The following is an 18,487-nucleotide window of genomic DNA, read 5'->3' on the forward strand; positions in this document are numbered from 1 at the left end:
ACAAACCTGTGCTGCCAGTCCTGAGGGACCCCCAAGCAGCTTCCACCATCTTTGGCTCTAGGGAAGCTGCTCACATCTTTCCCAGGGATTTATTCTTCCAAGACAGCAGGTAATCTCCTGGCACTGGAGCTCCTCCTTTCCGTGGGGAGAGGAGGAGTGATGCCTGCCTTGCCAGAGAGATGGGGTGGGAGCACGGGCCCGGGGGGCCACTACTCCTTGGCAGCAGATCAGGAACGGGAGCCTCCTGTGGAGAGAGGGAAAGAGGGTGAACCCAACGAGAAATGTTCACAGCTGGCCAGCAATAAATTACCCTCCTTGTTTCTCCTCCGGGCAGGAAGGGGTTCCTGCCTGTCCTTTTCCATTCCAAAGGTTTCCCTGGTGCTCCCCCACTCTCAATTTCCCACCGTCGTATGCTCGAGGTGCTCTGGAAGCAAAGTATCTTGGGTGAGATGTAGACTTTGGACCAGCTTGGAAATGACATGGAAGCTGCTCGGTGGGTGTCTTGTCCCAGGAGCCCGTGCCTGCGTGTCCAGGAGTGCAGGATTCCTGGGATACCCCCGTGGGAACCCTCCCTGCACCCCCCAGCTCTGCTCCCGACCTGTACATCAGCAGAGATCTGGGGGGGGGAGGGAGGGCTGGTTCTGTTTGGGGATTTTTTCGATTTGAACTTGGTTTTTGTGTTCTGTAATGTGCTCCTCAGCCCACTATCCGTGTGATTTTTGCACCAATGTTGTGAACTTGACTGTAGTGCGTTTCTATTAAAATACCAGGGCTAAACTTCATCTTACGGATCCATCCTTCCTTACTTCCTGACCACGCACCATGAAGTTTTTAGGGCTCTTCTGCGGGACAAAGAAGGGTCGGGAAAATGAGGTTCTGCGAGATTCACACCTGTGCTTGGGTCCTGCCTCCGGTTTCCCACTCGCTGGCTGGTTCCGAGTTCGGCGGGGGCGGAACCAGCCGCTGCTTTTCAGCCTCCCTGCTGCCCCGCGCCCCCTCCTCAGGCCGGGCCGACACCGAACGCAGGAAACCCGCAGTGCGGCCAGACGGGCACGGCACCGAGCCCCGAGCCGGAAAAGCCCTACAGGAGGAACCAAAGGGGCGGTGGGAACCTGGCCCTTCCTTCCTTCCCTCCCTCCCTTCCTCCCTGCCCGGCCCCGGTACCGCCCGGTTCAGAGTTGGGCGCCTGCGCGTTCTGGCTGCCATGGCCGCCCTGAAGCATCGGCGGACGGTGCTGGAGCGGGTGGAGAAGTTCCTTTCCGAGACTTACTTCACCGACTGCAACCTGCGGGGCAGGTAGGCAGCTCCCTGCCCGGTGCCCCAGCTCCACTGCCCTCCCCTCCAGAGGTGGCCGCTGCGGGGTTGGGGGTGAACAGAGCAACCCCGCACCTCCCGGCTGCCACCCGGCGCGGGGGATGCTGCGGGAGAGTCGGCAGAACCCGTCTGCTGCAGGGAGTGGATGGAGGGGCCGTGCTGGGGAGCAGAGTGGGCTCTGAACCCCCCTCCTCCCCCCCAGGACTTTAGTAATAGTGTCCTGGCCGTCTCCCTCTGCAGGCTCTTTGGGGATCGGTGCCCCGTGGCATCGCTCTCCTACTTCCAGGCCCCCCGGCGCATCCCCTACGATGAGGCTGTCGAGCAGGACTTCAGACCGGCTCAAGTGGGAGACTCCTTCGGGCCCCTGTGAGTACCAGGTCTCGGAGGTCCCATCAGCAGCACAGTGGGGATGGAGGTTCCTGTGTGCGTGAAGCCTCACAAGTTCTCAATCACCAAGAAATGAGATGAAAATCCTCTTCCCTATTGCAGGGTTTTGAGTAGAAGGTGTCTGCCCAGAAGCCCTTGGGGAGATTTCATGAGACAGACCAAGTTGTGTCTGTGTCCAAGGAGAGTAAAGAGCCAGGTTCTTTGAGCCTTTCTGCCCAGAGCTTGTGTTCATGGTTGTGACTCTGATGATTGCTTCTGTGCAGTACGTGTGTTCCTGGTCAGGGCTGGGAGAATGTTGGGTTTTTTTCCTAGCAGTGGTCAAAGACACCATCTGCTGTCCATTTCCCTGGGGTTCCCGAAGAAGGTAGGCTGGGGCCATCACCATGGCATTTGTGTGCCACTGCCTGAGCTTCCTGGCCCTGTTGTGCCTCCTTGCAGCCTGGGCACCAGCCTGCTGTAAGGGCTGTGAGCTGCCCCCACTCTGCTTTTTTCGATGGAGACTCTGGCAAACTACAATTTCCCGCAAGAGAAAGTCTCATGGTGGGATGAAGTTGCTGCCTGCTCTCTTCCAGGTGGGGGACGTGCTGGTTCAAGGTAGAGCTGAGCATCCCCACAGCGTGGGCAGGACGGGAAGTGCACTTTATCTGGGAGAGCGATGGGGAGGGCATGGTGTGGAGAGATGCCCAGCCAGTCCAGGTAAGGAGACGTGGATTGAGGTGTGGCAGCTGTGCCCAGTACCCCATGTCCTGCAGAGCAGTCATCTCCGTTCCCCTCTGCAGTGGGGCAGGAGAAGAACCTCCTCCTGCTTCTTATGCACTCACAGAGTAACCCCTACATGTCAGCAAGCAACAAATGGAGGTCTAGACTGTGTGGTCGTGAACAAAAAGAGATGGATACATCATTATAGGGTTTTTTAACCTCGAGCAGTAGTCTCTGAGGCAATAGGAGAGCTGTCTGTAAACACAAGACAACCTGCTGTGCAGAGGAGGGTTATGTTTGTGAAGAATCCGTGTGTGTGTGGGATGGGAGACAGGGCTGTGCTCGTGGACTCCCATGCTGTACTGTCAGATCTCAGAGGATCTTATGGGCTATTTTCAAAGTTCAGTCCTGAAAAGAAAGCCTGCTGGTGGTGGGTTTGAGTCTTTTCTAGAGGTTAACCACTGTCAGGAATTAAAATTCTGGGCTGCAAACCTCTAACAGCTGCAAATGCCTTGCTTAGGTTGTTAGCAAACCTGTCATGGAAGAAGCCTGTGCAAGCACAGGGCCTGAGATGGGGATCTCCATCTTTGTGAGGAATGGTGACAGACTCTTGTTACATGTCATCTTTAGTTCTGCTTTTGGGGGTGTGTGGAATGGCTCAGGTGACCTCTTTTCAGCCTTGTCCTGCTCTGAGGTGGTTCCCACAGGGTTTGTGTTATTGCTGGGGCAGCAGCAGTTTCTGTGCTGGCTGTTCTTGTGGCAAGCATTGTCCCAAGGGCTGTAGGAGCACATCCAGATGGATGTGTCTTGTCCTGTCCACACAGCCTGCTGCCATGGACCTCTGAAGCTGTGTGTTAAATGTGTCATTTTCCCCTGCAGGGTTTGACCAAGGAGGGTGAGAAGACCAGCTACATCCTGACGAGCAGCCTGAAGGAGACAGAGCCCCACAGGTGAGTGCTCAGCCTGGCCAGAGACCCCCACCACTGGGAAAGCTTTGTGAGGTTTGAAGCCAAGAGACCAAACTGAAACATCCTTGTCTGTGTCCAGGATAGATCCTTCCCAAGAAGGATCTGGCATTCAGGGGCTCTGTCTGCTGTTTGGGTTGGGCTAGTCCCACCACAAGGAGGGGAATGGACTTTCCTGGCTGGTTCTTTGTGATCTGCTCCCTGATGGTTTGGTTTTGCTCTCCAGCCTGATGCTGTATGTGGAGCTGGCCTGCAATGGCCTCTTTGGGGCTGGCAAGGGTAGTATGATTGCTCCTCCAGACCCTGAGAAGAGGTTCACCCTGAGCAAGGCTGAGCTGGTCGTCTTCAACAGGGATGTCTATGAGCTGCTGGTAGATCTGGAAATACTGCTGGACATGGCCAAGGTGTGTGAGCTTATTCTCTTCCCTTCTCTCAGCCTTTCCACCTCCTTCAACAACTTCATTTTATCTCCTTCTCCCACCTGACCTGTCTCCTCCCATCAGGAGGCTGTGGAGGAGCAAAAACTTCCTCCTGCTGCTTTTGCACCGTTGACATTGTCTAGAGTGGGAGAAAAGTGGACAGAGAAAAGCCACAGGTGGTTTCCTCACACTTTCTGCTCCAAGGCAGGATCTGTCAGACCAGAGCCCCCTGGGGTGGGAGTGTATGTAACCTGGCTTTAGAAGGCACATGAGCAAGGGCATCAGTTGTGTCTGTGAAGCTGGGACAGGCTGTTTAGCTGGCACTGCTGGCAGAATCAGGTGTTGGAAGGATGTACCAGGTTGTCCCAGAGGCAGGTGGCATCCAAGCTGGTACAGAGAACTGCTCTGAGCCAGAGGAAGTGCTGAGCTCTGACTCAAACTGTTATCACTCCCAACCCCAGCTCCTCGGGGAGGAAGACCAGAGGAGTTTCCAGGCACTGTACACTGCCAACCAGATGGTCAACGTGTGTGATGTTATGGACCCTTCCACCTTCCCTGCTGCCCGGGACCTGGCGGCAGAGATCTTCAGCCAGAGGAACGGCGAGAGCCAGCACACCATCCATGCCATGGGGCACTGCCACATTGACTCTGGTGAGAGCAGCACAGCCTTCCCTCTCTACTGACCTGGAGGCCCAAGGGCAGAGCTCACTGCCCTTTAGCTCCAGCCCCTGGTTACTGTGCCCCGAGGAAAGGGAAAAGGACCTCAGTGCTGCCATACAGCTGGTCTGTCACCGAGGCAGGAGAACGTGTCTGGTTAGTGGTGCCATTGGGAACACTGCTGGGGCTGGTGGTGAAGGATGAATTACAGGCCACTGTCTTCTGCTTGTTTGACTTCTAGTTTCCAGTCCCTGGAGGGGTTTCAATAGAATGGCAGCAGGAGGAGCTGGAGGGCCCCAGGCTGTGCTGCTGCCAAACACTTAGCCAAGGAGCAGCATTTTCCTCGGCAGAGGAAAATTCCTAAAGGAGCTTGTGCTCATTAATAACAGTGGTGGGGCCACATGTCTGTCCCCACAGCCTGGCTGTGGCCCTATGAGGAGACCATCCGTAAGTGTGCTCGGAGCTGGGTGACAGTGATCCGCCTGATGGAGCACAATCCAGAACTCACCTTCGCCTGCTCCCAGGTGAGCCATCTCCCTCCGGGGACCTCACCTCCAGCACGACCCCAAACGAGATGGATTGGGGTGGCCTGGAGGGGGGTGACTGGGGAGCATCCTGTGCAGCTGGGGAAAGGAAGGAGAGGGTGTGGAGCAAGGTGGTGGGAGCTGAGGCTGATCTCCTGTGCTCTGGCAGGCGCAGCAGTTCGAGTGGGTACGAAGCGTGTACCCTGGGCTCTACGCGCGGATTCAGGACTTTGTGGCCAAGGGACAGTTCATCCCTGTCGGAGGCACCTGGGTGGAAATGGTGAGAGCAGTGCCCTCTGCCCCAGGAAGGGGAGAGCAGAGTCTTTGCTGGGCCTGCCTGGTCTCTGGGCCCAGAAGGCAGAAGCTGTCTGCTGTGTCTAGCCTAGCAAACCCCCCATCCCTCTCCCAAATTGTCTCAATCCCAGAGAAATGGGCTTTGGTCTGGAGCTCTGTTCACATCCTCCCTGTGATCTGCCAGGTCAGCGGGTGGGAATGGGATGCTTGCTGGAGCCCCCCCCTTCCCCAGCTCCTGACTTGGGCTCCCTGTGCTTCACCCCAGGATGGTAACCTGCCCAGTGGGGAGTCCATGGTGCGGCAGTTCCTGCAGGGACAGCGGTTCTTCCAGGAGCAGTTTGGACGGCTCTGCTCAGAGGTACTTGCTCTTTCCCAGCTTGCCTTCCTTCCACACCTTCTCCTTCCACCTCTTGCTAGCTGTGAGGGTTTCTCTCTGGTTTCCATTTCAGGTAGAATGTTCAGATGCCTCACGCTGGCTTGCTCTTTGCAGCTAAAGCTGGGATGAGTAACTAATTTCCCATGCAGAGCCCCAGCCTGTGGTTATATTGCCTGTAGATCCCTGGCAGGTCTCTAGAACTGCTCCTTGTTTTAAGTCCAGGTTCAGAATCACAGAATTTCTTTGGTTGGAAGAGAGCTTCAAGATCATCCAGTCCAACCTTTGACCAACCCTGTAAGCTCATCACTAAACCATGTCCCTAAGGACCAGGTCCACACACTGTTTAAATACCTCCAGGGATGCTGACTCCACCACTTCCCTGGGCAGACTGTTCCAATGTTTGACAATCTTTTCAGTGAAAAAATGTTTCCTAATATCCAGCCTTTGTCCTTGAGAGACACCACTGACCAGTCTTCTAGACTCATCAAGGTCTGCCCTTTGGAAGTCCAAGGAGGTTGTGCTATTGACCTCCCCCTTTACTTCCCTAAGAATGTAAAACTCAACCATTTCATGGTCATTTTGTCCAAGACAACCACCAACCTTCCCATCTCTCACTAGTCCCTCTCTGTTCACAAACAGTAAGTCTAGGAAGAGAGCCTTCCCTGGTCGTCTCCATCACCAGCTGTGTTAGGACATTATCCCCCACACACTCCAGGAATCTCTGGGACTGCTTCCTGCCTGTGGAATTGCATTTCCAGCAGCCATCTGTGTCTAGCACACCTTGCTCCCTCTGCAAGAAGGACTTGGAGCCTGACTGACAAGAAACCCTCCCCAAGCTCAGGCTATGGTTTGTGCCCAGTGTGACCCACGTGTGTGTCTCTCCCTCTGCTCCCAGTTCTGGCTCCCAGACACGTTTGGATACTCAGCCCAGCTGCCCCAGTTGATGCGTGGCTGTGGGATCAGGCGGTTCCTCACACAGAAGCTCAGCTGGAACCTGGTGAACACCTTCCCGGTGAGCTGTGCCCCCCTTTTTCCCAGGGGATGGACTTGGGGCTGCTGGAGGCTGGCTACAGGGCTGGATTTGTTGGTTCCACGGGTCAAGCCAGTCCTTCAGCTCAGCAAACACATGGTCTCCTCCTGGAAGCCACCAGCTTTATGGTGGCAGTAATGTCCTGCCAGGCTTTAGGGGAGAGGAAGGACATGGGTAGAGATCCCAGCTGGGCTCCTTGCCTGCAACTCTCCCCATGCTTTCCTTTGTCTTTCCTCCAGCATCACACCTTTTTTTGGGAAGGCATCGATGGTTCCCGAGTCCTGACCCATTTCCCCCCTGGTGACTCCTATGGGATGCACGGACAAGTGGAGGAGGTGGGTTAGGTTGCCAGTACTGCATGTAAAGTGATCTGTGGCTCCTAGGAGAGGGCACTGCCTGGGAAGGGAGCAGGATAGCTGGCAGTGTTTCTGGACAAAGGCTGTTTGTGTGCCTGGCAATCAGTTATCTGCCTCCAAGATGCGTCCCTGCCCGATTTGGGGTGGGAATGAGGGGCAGGACAGAGCTTTGCACCCCAAAGGCTGACCTGGTTTTCTTGTGTAGAGCTGTGGGAGCTGGGGCTGGGCACCAGGGGACTGCAGCTGTCCAAAATTCCCTCCAGGTGCTGAAAACACTGAAGAACAACAAGGACAAAGGATATGTGAACCACAGTGCGTTCCTCTTTGGCTTTGGAGATGGAGGAGGAGGCCCCACACAGAAGATGCTGGACAGGATGAAGAGAATGAGGGACACGGATGGGCTGCCAAGGTGAGAGGAGAGCTCCCTTCCTCCCACTTGCTGGGATCTGGGTTGGCTTCAGCAGTGCCAAAGGGAAGGGTGTGTGAAGGAGGAGGAGGGCAGGAGGGGCAAGCAAAGGGCTAGGAAAGAGTGTCAGGGAGACAGAGCCTATCCAGGGGGAAGGGCTGTAAAAACAGGTCCAGGGGGTGGCCTCGGGATGCTGAGGAGACTGTCCCTGCCTAAAGAATGTCTCTGTGACAGGTAGAAAGAGTAGCACGGAGTGGGGGGAGAGTTAGGGGGGGAACAGTGTGGGGTGTGTGGGGTTCCCGAGCCCTCAGCTCTCTGCTCAGGGTTCCTTGTGAACCCCAGCACAGGCTTCTCCCCTGGCTCCTCACTCATTGTGCATCTTGTCCCACAGGGTTCAGCTCTCCACTCCTGACCAGCTCTTTTCCATCCTGGAGAAGGATTCGTCACATCTGTGCACCTGGGTGGGAGAGCTCTTCCTCGAGCTGCACAATGGCACATACACCACCCAGGCTCAGGTGAGTGTGCAGGTGGAAGGGGGATGGCCATCCCTGGGAAGATGGCTCTCCTCAGTCTCTTACCCCCTGCTCCAGGGTTTGGCCAGTGTCCTTTGGATCTCAACAGTGGGAGCCACCTTGTAGCCAGGACAGTGGGGTGAAGGAAGCCTGGGCACAGCAGCTTGGTCGGTAGCTGCCACATCCTTCACTTTATCAGATGGTTGCAGAGCTTGGGTGAAAAGGCAGAAGAAGGGGAGGAAGATGAGAACAGAGGCAGGGGAAGCTGTGCTGGGAGTTTGTTTGATCCATGGCAAAAAAATAACTCACTGGGAATGGCAAATTCATGATGTCTACAACAGACCACCCTTCCTGCACTGGGGCTGGGCTTGTGCTGCTGGCGTGAGAGACCCACACTCCCAGCTACCCATTTCATGAGCATCTTCCTTGTCTCCTTGCTGTGACATCAGATAAAGAAGGGGAATCGGGAGTGTGAGCGAATACTCCACGATGTTGAAGTACTCAGCACCTTGGCTGTGGCACGGGACAGCACCTTCCAGTACCCTGCCAGCCAGCTGCAGCAGCTCTGGAGGTGAGGGCTGGGAGCTCCTGGGACTATGACTCTCCATCCTCAGCATCCTGAGCCTGTGGAGCATTCCTTGATGTCAGGGCACTGACAGACCTAGACCAGTCAGTCTGAACTCCAGAGCCTCACTGTTCTGCTGGCTGGAAGCTTCTGACCTCAACTTACTCTTCACCACATTTGTCTTGTCCAAACTGGTGGAACAATATATCTGGTAGCTAATAAGAATTAGCTCTTACTCTCCATGGTTGCAGTTTGAGATGACAGTGGACAAGTCCTAACATAAAGGGATTTAAAGGGTGAAAAAAAAATCTTCTTCTCTCTCGTGTTTGCCAGCGGGGGGGTTAAGGAGTAGTTATTAAGTCTGCCTGTCTTGCAGACAGGGCTTGGTAAGCCAGAAAATTCTGGTGCTGTCACCTGCTTGTTTCTCTTCTCTTCTAGGTTATTGCTGCTCAATCAGTTCCACGATGTTTTGCCAGGCAGCTGTATCCAGCTGGTGGTTGAGGATGCCCTGCAATACTACACAGGTGGGCAGGGGGTTGGGGTAGGAAAGCAATCATCCTTTGGGCCACACTGCCTGGTGGGGCTGCAGAGGGTTCAGTCCTGAACTGGCAGGTACCATGGGCAGAGCCTGTGCAGGCATGTGCCTGTAACAGTGCTAACACCACAGGGAATGAGCAGAGGAGCCAAGGGATTAAAAACCAACACGACTTACTGACTTCTCTGCCTGCTGCTGGCATAGTCAGACCCCAGCAACAGTGGGAGCTGCAGTTTGCTTCTGCCTGCCCGTGGGTTTTTTATTTATTATAGCTTCACTGTTTTTCAGTCAAGCTGGCATAGCTTGTTGTAATCATGTAATAACAAAGTTAACAGATGAATTATAAGCCTTAATTACTTACTAATAGATAGCAGTAATTAATATCAGTGATAACTAGCAGTTGTAGCTTGGAAGTAGCTAAAATGTGTGTAGGTGGCACGAGAGTGCCAGAAGCTCTCCGAGATGTGTGGAGTGGCCTGGCTGGGTCCAACCCTGCCCTCTTCATCTCTCAGAGATCCGCAGGGCAGGTGCTGTGCTGCAGGAGGAAGCTGTGCAGGGTCTGTGCAGGGATCTGCTGCAGCCCGAGGTGGGGAGCACCCAGAGCACCCTTGTGTTGAACACTTTGCCCTGGGAACGGACTGAGGTCATCTCCAGGTCTGGGCCACCCGGAGCAGAGACTTTAGGTATGTCTAACACGGTGGTAACTTGTGTACCAGAATTTAGTACAGGGGCAGAGACAGACAGCAAAGAAATACTCTGCCTCTCTCTGCTCTGGGGAGGGTTTACTGCCAAATGGCTCCTTGGGGCTGATTCTGCTTCAAGTCGTCCCTGAACTATGGATGAAGAAGGGGGAGGGTATGAAGGGAGGTGTTAGGTGTGACTTGAGAGCAGCGGGGCAGCACTATGTGAGTTATGGTTAGGTCTGGGGCAGATGTTGGAAGCTGGAAGAGAACTTCTTTGCTTTCCAGCTATGGTGACAGTCCCCAGCATGGGTTACACCATTGTGAGGGAGCCACTGCTGCCCCCTCAGCTTGTGACAGTGTGGAAGCAGGTAAGTACAATGCTGGTTGTCCTCAGATCAGTGTAACCTCCATCAGAGGCTCGCTGGGGACAAATCTGGGAAATCCAGCATGCAGCAAGTCCACACACTGGATTTGCAGTCAGGACACTTTGCACCCACCTCAGCTCCCGCAGTTACAGGTCTGTGAACTCCGTGTCTGTCCTTTACCCCCAGGAGGATGGCTCTGTTGTCATGGAGAATGGGGTGATTGCAGTCTGCCTGGATGCAATGGGGCGCCTGACCTCACTTCAGCTGGTGGGCTCTGAGAGGTATGGGTCTCCCCTGGTTCCTGGGGCCTTCTGATCATCTCACTTCTGATCATCTCACTTCTGGTTATCTCACTGTAAGACCCTCACTACTGCCAGTTCTTACACCACTGTTTCTCCCTTCCACTTTGTTCCAGAGAGTCAGTTGCAGATGGCTGCTGTGCCAACCAGTTTGCACTCTTTGATGACGTTCCCCTGTATTGGGATGCATGGGATGTGATGGATTATCACTTGGAAACCAGGTAGCAGGGCAGTGCACACAGGTTTTGTCTGTTCTGAGGTTCTTTCCATCGGTCCCAGCATCCACCCCAGAGAAACGAGTGCCTGCTGTCTGGGATTTGGGAACCTGGATCACCCCGCTCTGCTTTCATCCCTTTCCCTAGGAAGCCAGTGACAACGCTGCTGAAGCCTCTGAACGTCACCCTGGGTGGGGGCCTGCGGGGCAGTGCCAGCTTCTCTCTGCAGGTTGGGAAAAGCAGCACCTTAACCCAGGAGATCATCCTGGATGCCACGTCCCCGTACCTCCGCTTCCTGACCCAGGTCTGGACAGCAGCTGCCCCCCATACAGACGTCTGTGTTGGGCAGGGCAGGGCTCTGGGGAGCTGAACCTCACATCTGAATTATGTCCCCCCTCCTCTTCCCTCCCCTTGAGCCCCCCCTGCCTGTCCCCCTCTGCCTCAGGAGGAGGCAGCCCAAGGATGGGGATCCCAGAGGGTGAGGGGGACCCTTACCAGTTCGTCTGTGTTGAGACTCTACCTTGCTTTTCTTGTACCTGGGCTGGCATTAAGAGCAAGGACCATGAAAACCTGTGTGTTTAATACTTAGGAATTAAACTGTGGTAAATAGGGGAAGAGGAGTGGGCCAGCTATTACAGGCTAACTCGAGTTTCCCATTCTCCTTCCTGTTCCCACATGTATTTTCCTGCAGAGACAAACTCAGGAGTTGCACAGACTTGTTTCCATTTGTGCATCTGGATAGCTTTTCATACATTTTTTTTCAGCAGCTTTTTAAGCATTATTTGAAAAACTAATGTAAGCAAACATAGTGTCTTAAATGCATTCAGTATGATGCAGATCCTGTTGCATGCATGTTATATATATTATTCATTAGGCAAGTTTAGTGCAGCGTGTAAGGAAAAGATGTAAATGAGAAACAAAAAGCAAGGAAGTTTGTTGAAATACAAGAATGAAGCTTAGCAAATATAACATTGATTATATAACATCCCTGGGCTGGCCTGGGTGCCTTATCCAGGGACAAGCGCAGCTTCTCAGCCCCCTGTGATGCTGATGTTCTGCTGCTCACATTTAGGTTGAGTGGAAGGAGGCTCACAAGTTCCTGAAGGTGGAGTTCCCTGTGCAGGTCCGGAGCACAAATGCCACCTATGAGATCCAGTTTGGGCACCTGCAGCGGCCAACGCACCGGAACACGTCCTGGGACTGGGCCCGGTTTGAGGTGAGAGGAAAGGTGGTCTGGGACTCCCAGGGAGGGAGGCAGCAGCTCCATGTGGTGAACGGCCCTTGGTCCTTCCTGCAGGTGTGGGCTCACAAGTGGCTGGATCTCTCCGAGCACGGCTTCGGGGTGGCACTGCTGAACGACTGCAAATACGGAGCATCGGCCCTTGGGAACGTCCTCAGCCTCTCACTGTGAGTCGGGTTGGGCCATGAGGGTGGGGACACAGCGGTCACTGTGCCTTCTGAGGTGGCTCCTGGAAGTCGAGGCAGCACCTGGTCCTAAAGTCATCATAGTAAGGGAATATTCTGGTGTTAGTCCAAGTGGCTGGCTGTCAGAGAGAACTTGTGCCAGGCAATTAGCATTGGCTCGGGTCATGCAGTTCCTATGAGTTATGCTCGTAGGTAATTCGGGAGTGGTGAGGTCCACAATTGCTGCACTGGGTCAGACAAGAGGGCAGGGTCTCAAGTTGTGCCAGGGGAGGTTTAGGTTGGAGATTAGAAAGAATTTCTTTCTGGAGAGGGTGATCAGGCATTGGAATGGGCTGCCCAGGGAAGTAGTGGATTCTCCGTGTCTGGAGATCTTTCCAAAGAGCCTGGATGTGGCACTGAGTGCCATGGGCTGGGAACTGCAGTGGGAGTGGATCAAGGGTTGGACTTGATGATCTCTGAGGTCCCTTCCAACCCAGCCCATTCTATGATTTTTTCTGTTGCTGTCCAAAACATATCCCAGGAGGGGAGGCTTAGTGAGAGGGAAGGAATGGCAATGTTTTGGATGTATACAAAGCTTAAGAGAAACTCTGAATTATTTCATTTTGACTCTGTCAGCCACAAGTTTCATGGGGAAACACCCTTCAAAGGGTGACTGTAGCTTCTTAGACGCCTTGTCTGCAGGAACCAGCAGCATGGTTCTTCCACCTCAGGGCACAGTCTCACGGTGGGAAGAGAAGGCAGTGGCCTTTTGTCACAGTGCTTCTTTGGACTGGGTGGCAGGGGAACAGTGTCAGGCTGACAGAAGGTCTCACTTACCTCTTGTTGCATTAGGCTGAGAGCACCTAAGTCCCCTGATGCCATGGCAGACATTGGATACCACGAGTTCACCTATGCTGTGATGCCTCACCAGGGTGAGTGGTGGGGCAGAGCTGGGTCCTGGGGGGATACTCAGGGTGAAGGATGCTCTGGCGAGCCTTGGTGTGAGCATGTCTGGCTGTGCTTGCCTAGAGGCTGGCTGGAACTTGTGTTGCAGGCTCCTTACAGGAAGCTGGTGTGATCCAGTGTGCCTACAACTTGAATTTCCCCCTTCACACGGTCCCAACCAGCTCTGCCCAGTGCCCAACCTGGAGTGCCTTTTCTGTCAGCTCACCTGCAGTTGTGCTGGAGACTGTCAAGCAGGTGAGTCCCTGGGGCAGAAGCAGGGAGGGTGAAGGGGTTAAGCTGTGTTGTTGAGCACAGTTTGCTCAGCTACCATCAGCTGTACCCTGGGGGACAGGAGAGAATGTGCCTGTCTCATCTGCCTGGTCTGTCCCCCAAAGGCTGAGGACAGACCTGAAGCCATGGTGGTTCGGCTGTACGAGGCACACGGCAGCACGGTTGTGGCCTGGCTCCAGACTTCCCTCCCTGTGAAGGAGGCGATGCTGTAAGTCCATGGTGGAGGGCTGGGCACCTGTGGGGATGGAGCTTGGTCCTTTTCAGCCTCTCACCCACTGTTTTCTTCCCCAGCTGTGACCTGCTGGAGCAGCCAGTTAAGGGGGGCTGTCTGCCACTGGAGCCAGGGGGTGTGAGGCTTTCCTTCACACCCTTCCACGTGCTCTCCCTCCTCTTAGTCTTGGAGCTGTGACACTGCTGGTCACCTTTGCTGGCTTGGCAGCAACCTGGGCCAGCAGCAGGAACTCAATTTGCAGCCTGAGGTTCTCCTCATCCCTGTGCAAGAAGGTGGTGGCTCCAAGGAGAGGCAGTTTCCCCTGGCCCCCCACAGCCATCAGAGAGCAGTGCTTGAGAGCACCCATCAGGAAAGGAGGACAGTTGTCCCCTGTGTTTGGGGGACAGCATCTTTCCCCAGGTGGCTCCTGTGTCTCAGCCTCCATCTTGTGCAGACCCCAGCAGTGAGTGTAAGATGTCCCATTCCCTGCTCCCTTCACCTGCCTCTTGCACTGCCCTTGTGGAAGGGGAGCATAAGTAAAGAGAGTAATTACATGAAAGCAAGCTGCAGCCTAACTTTATTTCCAGGTAACTGCACTCATCTGCCTCCTCCCTGGGGCTCTGCTGTAGCTGTCACTCTCTTAGTGTTCAGCTCCTCAGCTCCTGGCCCTGAGGAGACAGGATTTACCTTTATTTCTGGGGGTAGGGATGTGAGGTGGTAGGGAAAACTGCCAGCCCACCTAGGCAAGAGGCTGGGCACAGGGTGTTATCCTGAGCATAAAAGCCATGCACAGTGATTTCTACACAAAATACTTTATTAATCAGCTAAAAGCAGTGTTTCAAGTAGCAGCCAGAAAGGGGAAGAGGAGAAGGAAGAGGGAATCCACCTTGAGGCAGATGGGAAGGGTCAGAGTCCAGCAAAATGTGTGGTCTGTGGTCCTCATTCCCCTCAAGAGCCCAGGGACAGCAGGAAGATGCTGGATAAATGGGCCCCATCACCAAACTCGGTTTCTTCCTGCACTGGCAGGATGTAGCCCATAGCAAGCAGGTGTGGAGCAGCCCCATTTCTCCCCAGCATTAACCCAGGCCCCTGGCCAGGCCTCCCCTGAGGTCCCCCTGCCCTTGGGAAGGAGGGCAGCACACAGCATTCACATGGCAGGGGCTGTGCCTGGAAAATAGGGAGAGAAAGGAGAAGGCAGAGGGTGACGGAGTGCCTGGCTCTGCCCCACAAAGCCTCATGAGCTCCTCTCCTGCCCTGTGGCCATCCCCTCGGTCCCCCTGGCAAAAGGAGGAGCTCCCACAGCACATCTGGGGCTGCCAGCCTCACCTCTGCCTCTGCGTGCAGATGTCCGACAGCTTCTGGCTTTGGCCGGTGGCTTGGGCTTGGACGAGGCTGGAGCAGCAGCTGCTTTCCTTCTCTTGAGGACACGTCCCTTCCTCAGCCCATCGGCCACTTCCTCCTTCTCTTCCACTGTGGCTGGTTTTGGAGGCTTTGCTGCAGCCCTGGGAGGCCGTTTCAAGGCACGCGTGGTGACCTGGATGGACATCAGAGCCAGAACTCAGCAGCAGAAGTGTGGTCAGACTGCTGGCTGCAGAGAAACTCCGGGTAGGAACCCCACCGTGAGTTCAGGAGTAGCCTCTGAACACAGCAGGAGCTGCATCAGCCATGAAGCTTCTTACCTTGGGGGTCTGAGCCTCAGGATCTGCCTTCACCTGAGTGCGCTTCTTGCGAGGCATCTGCCCTGCATCAGGAGAGGTGCCTGGGTTAGGGGGAGGTGAGGAGGGGATGGGGCAGAGAGTGCCTGCACCTCAGGGGACAGGCTGGTGACACGCACGGTGACCCTGCAGGGATGGTGCCCCAGGTGATGTGTGAGCTGAGCACTGAGGAACTGAGCTGGAAGAATAGCTTGAGGGAGCTCCTCTCCCCCCACACCAGATTCCCTCCCCTGCCAAAACATTGCTCAGTGCAGGAGGGCAGCCCCAGGGAGACCACACACCCCAGCTCCCAGCCTGGCTGCTGTGGGAGGGGATGTAGGTGCTGGCCTGGAAAAGCACCCTGTGGGGGCCATGGCTACACCCAGGCACGTGGGTGTGCTGGCAGGGAGCCTTGGGGACAGTGGGCTCTGTCCCCCAAGCACAGAGTCCCAGGGAAGAGGGACTTTGCTCCTCTTTTTGCCCTGGGACTTCCAGGCTCCAGCCCTCCCAGAGAAACAGTAGGTCTGGTGGGGAGGAGAGGGGACACTCACCTTTGGGAGCCATGGGGCCAGGCTCTCCCTGCAAGGAAGGGGACAGAGGGTTGAGTGGGGTGCAGCCATTCTGCAGGTAGTGGCAGCAGAATCTGTGCCCCTTCTCCACCCCATGGCCCAGCCAGTGACAGGAAAACAACGGCTGCATTTCCCCAGGGAGCTGTGCTTGCTCTGCCTGCCCTGTGCCTCAGGGACTCTCACAGCCACACAGAGGGTCCTCGTCACAGCGTAATGCTGAGGAATCTCAGGAAGCAGAAAATGAGCTGTTGTCCCCTTGGAGGAGTGGTTGGGGAGCACCCAGCCCCAGGAAGTGACCCCAGACTCCTACCTGGAACCAAATGGTCCTGCCGTGTCGGTCATGCAGGGAGCTCATGCCAGGCACCAAGTAGCACTGCAGCCAGTTCTTAAAGGCAGCATAGTTGTCAGAGTGATCTGGCTCCAAGAGATTTTTCTCTGGGAAGAGAGAGAAGGAAAGGATAGAGATAGAGAAGCAGTGGTGACAGTGGTGATGGGGTGCCTGCTGCTAGGAACAGAACCTCCTGGTGCCTCACCTGCTGCAATAACCTCCAGGGGCACCGTGTGGCACAGCTCCAGCAGATCCGGGCTCCCCCGCATCAGTTTCAGCTTTTTGCTCAGTGTCAGGGAAGGACTCTGCAGGGGTGGAGAAAGGAAGTCACCTGCCAGACCCTCATTAGGGTCTCTCCTCCCCATCAGCAGGCAGATTCCCCATCTCCTCGTGCCCTCCCAAAGATGAACTGCCAAACTCCTCACCACGTGCCCCACCATGGCAGGTGCCAGCCCTGAGGTCACCATCGGTTTTGAACTGGGCATTAGCACATTCCCTACAACTACAAAGACATGAGAGGTGCCCAGCACACAGGAATGCCAGCAGTTTGTAAAAACAGCCCTCCCACAGTCTCAGGGGTTTGTGGTTTTGTTTTCAGGTTTCTTTCAAATAGCCACTTCCTCTCCCCTAAGGCCACAAAATTCACCATGGGCTCTACTGCAGCCTTCCCCAGAGAGCTGAAGCTTGCAAGGTGTTTGTTTCCCTCACCCCTTCCTCTTTACACACCCCAAATATACCCAGAGATGTCCTGAGGGCAACCAAGCACCCAGCCCTGTGCCTGGGGAGCTGCCACAGCTCATCAGCCTGGCAATGGGTGAAGGAGCACCGGGCACGGGAGGTTACCCAACTGCTGCTCCCCATTTGCTGCTCCACTGGAGAGGCAGACAAGCTCAGACAGGGGTGTTTATGGCCAAGGGACAGTAATGTGCCTGAGGAAAAAGATGCCCTGCAGCAACCATTCCAGGTGTGAAGGGAAAATGCTTGCTGTCGGGTTGGCAAAGACTCAAAACAGCAAATACCTCCCACGAGCAGTGTGGGCAGAGGCAGTGGGAGCTCTGCAGGGACCTTGTGACCATGTTCTGCCCCATCAGAGCGAGGAACCAACCACAAACTAAAACCAGCCCCAACCCCTCAGCTGAAACAAACCCAAAACAACAACAGAGCTGAAGCAGAGCTTCATGCTCAGCTAGGTCCAAAGCAGAGACAGAGCAAGGCAGCCAGCTGTGCCCAGACTGAGAGCTGGAAGCAAAATGAACCCCTAGCACTGCTGCTGAGCCCAAGCCCCAGTCAGGAATATTTCTCAGGTCACTCCAGCAAGAGGCTCCTGGGACCCCAGGGATCTGCTGAGACATCCCACAGGCAGACGAATCCCCAGTGCTATGGCATCTGCAAACCTGCCCCTTTCTGAGCCTGCAATAGCACCAGCTATTCCCCACCTTCTTCCTCTTTGCCTGCTCCTGCTCCTTCAGGGCCTCCAGCACAGTCCGAGCCTTTTCGAAGGGAGGGATCTTCAGCCTGAGAGAGTCCATCAGTTACACACAAGCCTGAACTCTGGGCTCTGGCACTTGCCCAACGTGTAACCAGGTGAGGAGCCGAGACACCCTCAAGCTCCTGGAGACCAAACCTCCCCAGCTGTCACCCTACCTGTACAAGATCTCAGCACGGAGATAATTCCCAATTCCATTGAAAAACTTTTGGTCCAAGAGAGCCTCGCAGATGGGTTTGTCGAAAGCCTTGTCGTCCAGGTTCTTAAGCACGTTCTCCCTGCAACGGGGCACGGGGCTGCACTGCTGTGCAGAAACAGAAGCCAGAGCCAAGCAGGGCCCCCGCCCTTCCCTCTTTTCCCATCGTTCTTTTCCCTCCCGTTTCTCTCCCCTTCCCTCTTCCCTCTTCCCTCCCCTTCCCCTCGGGCAGGACACTCACCTGAAGGCCTGGTACTCGGAGAGGACGCAGGGTCCGCGGTCCGGCTGCCAGGCATCCCCCAGCCGCCACGACCCGAAGCGGCGGGGGTCTACGAAGCAGAGAGCCCGCGGGGGGGCTCTCCCGGGTGAGGAACCGGAGGTGGGCATGGCGGGGCAGCTGAGCGGCGGGACACAACCGGAATGACCCCGACATGCCGAAGCGGAAGACGAGGTCCTGGTGCTGGCCGGGGCCCAGCGGGATCAGCCGCAGCCGCAGCTCCTTGCCCCGGGAGGCGGCCGAGACGCGGTAGGCCTGGCTGGTGAAGGGCACCTCCGGGCCCCTGCCCACCGCCGAGCGCTCCACGCCGCCCGAGAACACCAGCTCCCCGCACGCCTCATTGATGTAGCGCCCGGCGAGGTGCAGCTCCGGTCCCTCGGGCATGGCCGGAAGCGGGGCCGGGAACGGCAACGGGACCGGGAAGGGGAGCCCAGGCCCCGCCCCCGCCTCCCATTGGCTGCGCGGCGAGGAGGACGCGCCGGAAG

General features: G+C 55.7%; 2 protein-coding genes across 2 annotated transcripts; one reads left to right on the forward strand and one right to left on the reverse strand.

Annotated features, from left to right (window-relative positions):
- Nucleotides 1-989: 989 nt before the first annotated feature.
- Nucleotides 990-14,005, forward strand: MAN2C1 (mannosidase alpha class 2C member 1). Its single transcript, XM_030456969.1, has 26 exons — nucleotides 990-1,296; nucleotides 1,555-1,680; nucleotides 2,274-2,397; nucleotides 3,280-3,350; nucleotides 3,592-3,769; nucleotides 4,246-4,435; nucleotides 4,859-4,965; nucleotides 5,135-5,245; nucleotides 5,525-5,617; nucleotides 6,531-6,647; nucleotides 6,905-7,000; nucleotides 7,285-7,430; nucleotides 7,819-7,942; nucleotides 8,389-8,510; nucleotides 8,943-9,028; nucleotides 9,552-9,722; nucleotides 10,008-10,090; nucleotides 10,274-10,368; nucleotides 10,503-10,607; nucleotides 10,749-10,905; nucleotides 11,674-11,817; nucleotides 11,899-12,008; nucleotides 12,858-12,937; nucleotides 13,060-13,205; nucleotides 13,346-13,449; nucleotides 13,533-14,005. Exons 1-26 carry the CDS (start codon nucleotides 1,205-1,207, stop codon nucleotides 13,648-13,650), a joined length of 3,096 nt encoding a protein of 1,031 aa, XP_030312829.1. The 5' UTR covers nucleotides 990-1,204; the 3' UTR covers nucleotides 13,651-14,005.
- Nucleotides 14,006-14,269: 264 nt separating this feature from the next.
- Nucleotides 14,270-18,438, reverse strand: NEIL1 (nei like DNA glycosylase 1). Its single transcript, XM_030456993.1, is given in 10 exon segments — nucleotides 14,270-14,619; nucleotides 14,779-14,986; nucleotides 15,132-15,193; nucleotides 15,698-15,725; nucleotides 16,026-16,150; nucleotides 16,249-16,348; nucleotides 17,480-17,558; nucleotides 17,688-17,807; nucleotides 17,967-18,079; nucleotides 18,081-18,438. Coding segments are annotated over 10 exon segments (1,161 nt in total). The 5' UTR covers nucleotides 18,387-18,438; the 3' UTR covers nucleotides 14,270-14,599.
- Between the last annotated feature and the right edge of the window lie 49 nt (nucleotides 18,439-18,487).

This window comes from Calypte anna, chromosome 10 (genome assembly GCF_003957555.1).
Source record: "Calypte anna isolate BGI_N300 chromosome 10, bCalAnn1_v1.p, whole genome shotgun sequence".
NCBI lineage: Eukaryota > Metazoa > Chordata > Aves > Apodiformes > Trochilidae > Calypte > Calypte anna.